The sequence below is a fragment of the Podarcis pityusensis genome (genome assembly GCF_964106645.2).
Source record: "Podarcis pityusensis genome assembly, chromosome: 1".
Taxonomy (NCBI): domain Eukaryota; kingdom Metazoa; phylum Chordata; class Lepidosauria; order Squamata; family Lacertidae; genus Podarcis; species Podarcis pityusensis.
The window spans coordinates 86,199,713-86,210,019 of record NC_138028.1 but is presented as its reverse complement, the minus strand read 5'-3'; the positions used below and the strand labels follow the sequence as shown (position 1 = coordinate 86,210,019).

Below are 10,307 nucleotides of genomic sequence, written 5' to 3'. Positions count from 1 at the left end.
TTCCCTTGCTCCTGGAAGAATGAATAAGTGCTTTGTCCAGAGAAGCAGCAGCCAATAGAGGAAAAGCAAACATTTTTCATCTGGAGTACATAAATCCTACCCCTAATTTCACAGTTAAGGTGAGGCCCACTCCCATCTGTCTCGCTGATCTCACTGGTCTTTATCTTTAAAACTTTATATGACTCCTCGCTTGTCTAAGAACTGGAGCCTAAAGCGTTCTAGGCAAGGTATGCTTACAAGCAGCTTAACATTTGAAAGTGGGGCTAGGAGAGGGTAAAAGAGAGCAACATCTTCAGCAGAACATGCACCAGTCTTTGATTTTATGGTTGAGAAGCCTAGAAAAATACAATTCAGCATTTCTCCAAACTCTTCAGGGGATGTGTCTATCCCACGCAGTGTAGTATGCAGAGGGGTCAGTGGTGGCAGACTGGAATACAGGGAAGAATATATCCCCGTTCAAGGCAGGGGTGGCGTTAACTTTAATGAGATTTCAGCCTGGATAGGAGATTGCAGGGGATCTTCCTGCAGTGGATATCCAAAGAAGTATTGTGATGAGATGCAGAATTAAATCCCTACCTATGCATAAAGTTTTACCCTTGTTTGGGGCAAAGTCACATCCAATCCACTTTGCAAGGTCGTTGAGCAATTAAAATGCTACTCAGTGTTTTCGGGAAAGGGTGGGAGAGATGTTTTGTAATAGCTCAATATCCTACTTCTGCTATCTTCAGGACTTTTTTGTGTGTGGAAAAAAAGCTAGTTATTATCAGAATATATGAGGCAAAACAGAATCTCCAGTGCCAAGAAAGGAGGCACATAGAGCTACTTACAGTCAGTGAGATTCCTCACTTTTATTTGTCCGTTCTTGTTTGTTAACCTCATTTCACTTTCCTAATTCTGGTTTAAAGTTTTGTACCAAATCGGGGTGGTTGTGGTGATGGTGAAGCCTGGAGAAAAGAATATGCTAGTATGCATGATTTGACTACATCACTTTTATTAGCCACATAATTTGTTTTAACTTGGTGAATAGGTATAAGACCTGTCTAAAGATTATGGGGAAGGGCAGGATATAAATTTAATAAAAATAAATAATTCCAGGCTCATGCCCCCTTTGCCCATGTAGTCTCCATGGTGCAATGTTGTGCCACCAATTTGCTCAGCTTTAGCTGCTATGGCTGGCACCTTCTCTTTTCTAAATCCTTCAAGGTGTAGGGTGTGTGGAAGGAAATGGCCATTATGTGGCAACGAACAGCGTTTGAAGCTGTTCCACCAGCAAGGTGAAGCTGTAACCCTATTCAAGAAAGAGGCATACCACAGAAATTCAGATAAAACCAAACATACTTTATTGAAAATGAAGGTCCATCAGACAATGTGCAGCATCTAGAGCTACTCTTCTCCCTCCTCTTCATCCTCATATGAATCAATGCCCACTTCTTCATAATCCTTCTCCAGGGCAGCCATGTCTTCTCGTGCCTCGGAGAACTCCCCTTCTTCCATGCCTTCCCCTACGTACCAGTGGACAAAAGCCCTCTTGGCATACATCAGGTCAAACTTGTGGTCCAGGCGGGCCCAGGCCTCAGCAATGGCGGTGGTGTTGCTCAGCATGCACACTGCCCGCTGCACCTTGGCTAGGTCTCCGCCTGGGACTGCAGTGGGAGGCTGGTAGTTGATGCCCACCTTGAAGCCTGTGGGGCACCAGTCCACAAACTGGATGCTGCGCTTGGTCTTTATGGCGGCAATAGCAGCGTTGACATCCTTGGGCACCACATCGCCTCGATACAACAGGCAGCAGGCCATGTATTTGCCATGGCGGGGGTCACATTTCACCATCTGGTTAGCTGGCTCAAAGCAAGAATTGGTGATCTCTGCTACGGAAAGCTGCTCATGATAGGCCTTCTCTGCAGAGATGACTGGGGCGTAAGTGGCCAGAGGGAAGTGGATGCGAGGGTAGGGCACCAGGTTGGTCTGGAACTCTGTCAGGTCCACATTGAGTGCCCCATCAAAGCGAAGCGAGGCTGTGATGGAGGACACAATCTGGCTGATAAGGCGGTTGAGGTTTGTGTAAGTTGGGCGCTCGATGTCCAGGTTCCTGCGGCAGATATCATAGATGGCTTCATTGTCCACCATGAAGGCACAGTCTGAGTGCTCAAGGGTGGTGTGTGTGGTGAGGATGGAGTTGTAGGGCTCAACCACAGCTGTTGATATCTGAGGAGCTGGGTAAATAGCAAATTCCAGCTTGGACTTCTTGCCATAGTCAACTGAGAGCCGTTCCATCAGCAGGGAGGTGAATCCTGAGCCGGTGCCTCCCCCAAAGCTGTGGAAGACGAGGAATCCCTGGAGTCCTGTGCATTGGTCAGCCTGTTGGGAGAACGCAAAAGAAATTGTTGCTAAATATTAGCTTCTCTCAGATTGCAGTGCACTGTACTATTATGACGTGAGACACAGCAGAGATATCTATTCCTAGATCCATAAAGTTCAGACTTCACTAACCTGAAGCTTGCAATTAGCCACTTAATTGCCTAATGATAGTATTTCCTTGCCTCTGGAAACTCACAACTCTGCATGGACCTACACATGCCCGGTAACCTCCCTCTCTCTCAGATACACAATCTAGAAGAGCTGGTAGCTCTTAATTAGGAGGTGCTGTTGCTGTTATTATACTTGTAGCAGTGAGCACTGTACCCACTGCCTCTTCTGGTTGGGGAGGGGATGGGGAAAGTATCCTAGCAGCACAAGTGTGATCCTCTCACTTCATGCAAAGTGCCCAAGAAGTGGAAAAACTCTCCCCTGTATGAGTGAAAGGCAGTGAGCAGTGGAGGCAAAGAGAAAGTAGAAAGCAGAACACAGATAGTGTCTAAAGCAGGGTGAGGAACATTTTCAGCTCAAGGGTGTCATTCCCTCAGAGAGAATCTTCCTTGGGCCACATGCTAGTGGCACATTGAACCAAGAGACAAAAGTGAGTGGACCTGAATTTCTATTCCCATCCCACACCATGACTATACCAGTTTCCGGATCCTGTCCAGCACCAAGTCAATGATCTCTTTGCCAATGGTGTAGTGCCCACGGGCGTAGTTGTTGGCAGCATCTTCCTTGCCAGTGATCATCTGCTCTGGATGGAAGAGCTGACGGTACGTGCCAGTACGAATTTCATCTGCATAAAAAAAGGTTGGAATGCAAAAGAAATTATCAGTATGGTGGATATTTCAGACTCTTTAATTGGGCAAGCAAATTGAGGATCCCTGACACACCTACCCAAAATGGGAAGTGTGATCACCTGCAGCCCAAATTCATCAAAAGTTTACAGGACCCAGAATGCTCCTTGCCAAAATCACTTTACTAGCAGGTTAAATTAATACAGTCTGCCTCTCTAGTCAGTTACTAGTTTTGATGAAATCCCACTATGAGAATCAAGTGGGAGTTGGTAAGTTGAACTCCTCCATTGCATGCTGCCAGATCCCATTGTCACAGTTGCCACACACACACACCCAGAGTCCTATAGATGGGGAACTGCAGACCTATTTTGCACCCTTCTGACTCAAATTTGGCCTAAAGTCTGCCAGCTACTGACCTAGTGCCAGAATCAACGTAAGTTGTGCAAGCAGCAGCCAGAGCAATTAAGTCTGGCTGCTGCAACTGGGGCTTCTGCCCCTCCCATGACTTGGGGACTCAGGCAGACCCCCATCTGACAAATAGAAAGGCTTGCACTAGCAGGATGGGTGTAATAGTGTGGCACTGAATTCCACCCTCAGTGTTCAAGGATTCCTTAGCCGCTAAATGGATCAAGTATTTCCCCTGACCTTCTAAGAAGTGGGCCCAGATCCCTGCCCAAGCCAGGCCCAGGGCCAATGAGAGGATTAACTGCTGGTGCCCATCAGAGAGCTTTTGAGGCTCAGATTCCTGCACATGCACTCACCAATCACGGTGGGTTCCAAGTCCACAAAGACAGCCCGGGGCACATGCTTCCCAGCTCCAGTTTCACAGAAGAAGGTAGTGAAGGAGTCATCCCCACCGCCAATGGTCTTCTCACTTGGCATCTGTCCATCTGGCTGAATCCCATGTTCCAAGCAATACAGCTCCCAGCAGGTGTTGCCCATCTGCACGCCAGCCTGGCCGACATGGACTGAGATACACTCACGCTGTGGAGAGAGAAAGAGTTGTGAGCCTATGGCAGAAAGAAGGAAGGGGGTAGAACCATCAAGACGACTCCTAGCCAGAAGCCCCAGTGGCAGCTCATGCACACTTGTTGGCAAAGGCTACTGTTTTAGCTGAATGCCCTTCCCTTGCTAAAGGGTTGCCAACGTTTTTGGTCCACTGGGCACATTTTGAATTCTGAGCCAGTGCTGCGTGAGCATGGCATAACAAAAAATTAAAAGAGTATTTTTTGCTCCCCTCCAGACAACCACATGGTTGACATGAGAAGTCACCTATGTCCTGCTGGTCCTGATTGTGGAGATCTCACAATATTTATTCCACACACATACACTGAAGCTGTTGCTGGTTAACCACGGGGAACATTCTCCAATACAGTCTTACCTTGGAAGTTGAACAGAATCCGTTCTGGACGTCTGTTCGACTTCCAAAATGTTCAAAAATATAAAAGGGCCCCCCAGCATCTCTCCCTTTCTCACTGCCCAAGTGCATTTCTCTCAATCACACACATACAAAGCATACTTGAGTGCACACACACACACAGGTGAAGGAAGTGCTTGCCATTACAAAGTAATCCATAAATACATGGGCACCACAGCATCTACAGACCCCCAGGTTGTCAATTTCTGCCCTTGCAATTCACCAGTTAGGAGTAGCCACACCTTGGGGCAAGTGATCTAGAGAATTTCAGAGTGGCAGTTTAAATGAACACTAGAGGCAAAATAACTCCAGGTCTTGGTGTGGTTTTGCCTCTAGTCAACCAAACCAGGCAGCAGCAACGTTGCAGCATGAGAGTCAGGAATACAGCCATCCAGAGGCCACTGAATTAAAACTGCCATTATCCTGGACCACTAGTCATGCTGGCTGGGTGCAAATCTCTAGCATCCAGACTGCTAGAGGTCCCCCCCCCAAGTTACAGGACATGGGGCAGAATCACAATCCACTTCCAAAAATGTAGTGCCAAAGCAAATTGGGTAGATTGGAGGGAATGCACCTGAGCTGTGCATTACACTGAAGAGTGCCAATCTATCCCTAATTTAGTCACATTGTGGTGCTTTTAGAATTTGGTGCAGCAGTGACTGGAGTGAACAAAACATTTAGCAGCTTTGTTAAGCTGTCTATTGCACACGGAAGCCACAGGGGAATGAGCAGAAGCAGTCACTCGGTCGGCACTTCCAGCCTCTTACGCCCACACTCCAGAGTTTATTAAAAATGCATAGAGGTTTCTTCAGCACTCTCCTCTCTCCTGCTTCACACGGCACACATATTTATTCTATGCATTTCATAAACCGCATTCTAGCACCACCCAACCTGGGGAACCACATCAGATCAAAACATGAGAATTCATTCTCATTCCCTCTCCCTGTCCCCAGGGCAAAGGCGCCTGGATCCCCACACAGGTGACATCTAGTCACCTCCCGCCTGGCAGCCAAGACAGTGATGATAGGCCTGCGTAGGGCTCACTTATTCAAAATTAGATCTGAATGCTCAGAATGACTTTTCTGTCAGGCTTTCCCAGCGGGATGAATAGGCCATTTGTGTCTGTTTTGTATCATTTGTAAAGCTCCTCTGTTATTTTTTGTAACTGGCTTTTAGTTATATTTTGTACATCACCTTGGGATGCATGTGGGAGGCAATTCATAACACAAAAAACAGCAGCATGTTGATGAAGGCTTGCACAGACCCACTGAATGGGAAGCAGAACTGGGGTGTGCGAGAGGAAATTGGAAAGGCAGGGAATAGCCAGATCAGGGGACACGAAGCCAACACACTCAGGTTGCTGACTCAAGGCAGCCCTGACTCTAACTGCAAGTCATCATCATGTCATATTGTAGTGGCCAAACAGGCAACAGCCCAAGCGAAAATTCCTGAGGAGCTCCTGTGACCGGTGAGTTTATGCCAGCCGGTGCAGTGTGGGTCTTGCCATCATAATTTAGGTCAGGGTCAGGGAGTGTAGCTGTTTACAGAGCCACCCAGCTTGTTGGGCAACCCAGCCCATGGAGTTAGCAATCTTCTTGCTGTGACAGTTTTGGCCCATCTCCAGGACTCAAGCTGAATGGGCCTAGGCACATAGATCACCCTGCTTTCAGTCACCTCCCACTTCCGCCATTGAGAGAGAGTCCATACGCATTCGAGGGAGAAAGAACCCGTTGGCCGCTCATTGCAAGTAATATTGGCAGAGCTAGAGGAACCAGACTGACAGGCAGGGAAATGGGAAAGCTACATACCAGGAATGGTGGGGGGAGGAAAATCCACACTTAGGAGTGGGGCTCCCTGCCTATAATAACTAGCTACAGTTGTAACACTGCTGCCATGGTAAACCCGTTTTCAGATTGCATTACTTTAGACTGTGGATGGGGGAATCATACGGTCAAATGCTTCTCCACAACATGCTCTCCACTTAGAAAACTAGATAATGGGGAGAAGGGATAGTGGGCTAGTTCTGGGTGGGTTTTAGGCTCTCTTTAAGACCATTTCTATTAAGTTATACCTAACATATGAATCTAGCACAGATTCCCCTTTGTCAGGTCTTCACTTCACCCGTTTATGGTTGGAAGAGCCTGGCTTCACTCACTGTGGGGGTTGCTACCAGGGTGAATAGAGAAAGGGGGCACATTTCCCCTCAAAGAGCATAGGTATGTAGCCCATGGCTTCATTTCAGAAGGGGCACAAGTGGAACCAGATCAGTGCACACGTTAGAAGGACAAACCATCCAACCACTGCCAAAGTGGAACATCCACGCTGGGACAAAAATAACCTGCCACCATACCAGAGGTGACATTCCATCCTATAAAATCATGCCTGTTTTGCTGCGCCTTTTACATGCCTTTCCCCCACATATCTCACCAGGGAACCAACTCATTCAAGGTACACTTGAACTCCCAAGAGAGTTTTTGTCAGACATCTGCACTGTATTTACACACGGTTAGGGAAAGTGGTGCATTGCAGGGAGTATCATCACCAGAGGCAATGCCATTCACACTGCACACAGCTAAGGTCTGGCCACATTCCCAATTATGCTCCACAACAGGAAAAAAAGATTCCAGGCACAAAGTTTGGAAACAAAGTTTTGAATTCCATAGAGATTCCCTTTTGAGCAAGATGAAGCTGAACATCTTAAGTATCTCCCCCCCCCCCCTAGAGTAACAGCAATTGACTAACACTTTGCTTGGGTTTCTTTTGAGGCTATTTTGCTTCAGGGTATGTTTCTATAAGGATGAAGGTTTAATTTGTGTACTTTTATGTGTCAAAAGTGTGCTTTTCTGCGGAAGTTCTTATATTTCAAGAATTGGCATCTACCGGAGTTCACCAGACACAATAGCTTTTAATTCCTTTTTTTAAAAAAACAAAAAAAACCCAACAGCATCCATAAGTGACAGCACTTAAACCAAAAACCTTAAATCTCAATAACAACAAAAAACAATTGCAAAAAGAAGATGCATCTCCAAATTTCCTCAGGCAAACTGAGAACAATGTAATAGCTATCTTTTGTAATGGCCAGAGGCTTGACAAAAACTGACTGAGCATAACGGCTAAGACCAAGCTGCAAGCCACTGAGCCCCAGGTTCAAGTTTTCCTATACACTTGGTGGCTTTCAGCAAGCTTTTATCTCAGCCTCAATTCTAGATATAGGAATTCTGAACTTCCTTACAGGGTGGTAAGAGGATTAAGGGGAAAGCTCTCTAACCACTTTCAAGTGCTAGGTTGACCAAAATAAAAACCGACTAGTGAACAAAGCTCCCCTTTTTCAAGGGTTCCCTGGCTTTACAACAGAGAGAGGGGCAGAAGAGAGGTGCACCTCATTCCCCTACTGCCGGGTCTCTTCGGCTCCCGGCACCAGAGCCACTGATACAGACCAAGTTAGCGAGGAGAGGAACTGTCTGCCTGAGAGCAGCGTTTTGTGGTCACGGAGGGCGAACAGTTTTCAGCCCCTCCCAGGGGAGGAGGATTCTCAGAAGCCACACTTATACATCGGCTTCTTGCACTTCTCCTTTCGAAATTCGAATTAAACCCTCCGACTATTGGCTAACTAGAATTAACACCGGATTTTTAAAATGGCTCTCTTCCGCTTTCCGCTCAAACGCATTTTTAAAAAACGCATATTCAAAAGTGACGCAGTCCAAATTCTTTTTTTTTAAGACATTGCGTCACTTGTGAAAACGCCCCGACGGCCTCCAGGGAAGCGGCTCCCAGAAGGTGGGAGAACGAGTCTTGCCGCTAGGAAGCGCCGGGGCCCCGCCAGGCAAAGCTCCTCGCCCGGGTGGGATCGCGGCTGGCGGCAGAAGGCGGCTTCCTTCCTCGCTCATTCGCGCGTCTAGCCCGGGACGGCTAAATATAGGAGCCCCTCCCGCAAAGTGCGAAGATTCCCTCGAGATGAGACGGGAGATGCGATTACCTACTTTGGACGGGAGCCCAGCCGCCTGCCCAGCTATTTGCAGCCCTGGGATTTAGCTGGAAGCGGGGCGCCCTGGCCCAACTCTCCCTTCCTGCGCAACCTGCCTATTAATAACTTTCCCAGCCCCCGCAGTCTGTGGGCGACGATCGGTAACGGGGAGGGAGCGAGAGGCACGGGAACATTTGCCGCACGACTCTCCAGAGCGCGGCGCCCCGCGCCATCGGAGGCTGACCCCAACTTCCTTAGCCCTCTCCTCAACCTCCGCACGAGTTGGCCGCCCGTGCGCCTCCAAGGCAGCTGTCCCTGCTCATTACACCAACGTGGCTGTAAACTAGGCGCCCAGGCACCGAGCGCGCAAGCGAGTCTTTCCGGGCACGCGGCCAACTGCGATCAAGAAGCTCAGGCCGGGCCTGCCGGATCCTGTTCTGCGGCTGCTCCGCGCGCACCACCACCACCCCACCGCCATTTACACGTGCGTCGAGGGCAGCTGCCGCGCTCTGCAGTGCGCACTTCGAGGGAAGCCCCCAACTAGCTCCCCTGACTTTTGCCCCTGGGCCTGGAGACACCCTCGCCATGTTTGTGGGCGAAGGGGCGCACCTAATTCCCGCCCTAAGATCAGGCGGCAACCTGGCACCATCCTCCGCGTTTGCCCCGCAGGAAGGCGGGAGCGCTCCCCACCCGCCCCGACGGGCCCCGACGGGCACCTGCCGCGGAACGTGCCAACAGCTTGCGCGGACGCGCAGCTTGGAGACCGCAAGCCGAGAGGCGGGCGCCGCGCTCCCACAGCCAGGGGGAGACGTCGAAGCTCGCTAAGGAAGCAGCCCCCAAGCGCTCGGTGCGCTTCCCCCGCGCAGCCCCCTTCCCGCTCACCATGATGAGGAACGGCGGGGCTGAGAGCTCACGCTGAGTCGATGCGACGAAGTCTCTGTGAGAAGCAGCTACGCCTGCTCTAGCCCGCCCTGCCGCAGTGGGTTTATAAAGGAGGGGCGGGCCTAGAAGGTGGCCCCGCCCCAGCTCCTCGTTGGTGTTTACCGGGAGGAAAGACGCCTAGAGAGGAGAATTAATCATTTCCAAGGTGGCTGCTTCGTCTCCAAATCGAAAGTCACCGTGCAGACTCTTTCATTACCAGACGCAGCAGGAGGAAGAGAAGAGAAACGGCTACATGGGGTGGGACTCCTTCCGTAGAGGCAGAAGAGGGGATTTAAGGAAGATGCAGCTTTAGAGAAAAGCGCCTGCAAAAATATCTTCGAAAAGGATGGGGCCTGCTGCACCCAGGGGGGCTGCCCCTCCTCCTTTGCACGTTGGTCCCCTTAGTGGCAGGAGACACGGAAGTCCAATGTTTTAGCAGCTGCTTCACAGGCAGAAATTAAAAGCTGGATTGATTTATTTCTTAACTGTGGCATCCCCGTGTTAGCAAAACCTTCCTATACCACATAGTTGTAAAAGGTACAATACCAATGCTGATTTCAAACTGGTGTGGGAAAATGTTGCTGAACTACAACTCCCAGCAGCCCCAGCAAGCATAGCTAGTGGCCATGTTCAGCAACATCTGGCAGGCCATAGGTTCCCCGCAAGCAGCAATCCAAGGTGTGGCCTCACCAATTTCTTAGTGTATTCTAATAGGTCTGGCCCTGCCTTCCGTATCTGTCTGGAAAATTAACAAGGCAGCCATGGAAACACACACACAATCATGGGAAACTGTTGCACCATGTAGCCATTTTTCATAAGAGAGCCATATGCACCACATGAGTATGTCTCTATAGCT

The 10,307-nt window shown here is 49.3% G+C and overlaps 1 protein-coding gene across 1 annotated transcript; it reads right to left on the bottom strand.

Annotated features, from left to right (window-relative positions):
• Positions 1 to 1,317: 1,317 nt before the first annotated feature.
• LOC308481613 (tubulin alpha-4A chain) lies at positions 1,318 to 9,557 on the bottom strand. Its single transcript, XM_081014196.1, has 4 exons — positions 9,413 to 9,557; positions 3,911 to 4,133; positions 3,000 to 3,148; positions 1,318 to 2,355 (listed from the first exon to the last, which is right to left on the bottom strand). The coding sequence occupies exons 1-4, from the start codon at positions 9,413 to 9,415 to the stop codon at positions 1,384 to 1,386; spliced, it is 1,347 nt and encodes a 448-aa protein (XP_080870322.1). The 5' UTR covers positions 9,416 to 9,557; the 3' UTR covers positions 1,318 to 1,383.
• Positions 9,558 to 10,307: the final 750 nt, after the last annotated feature.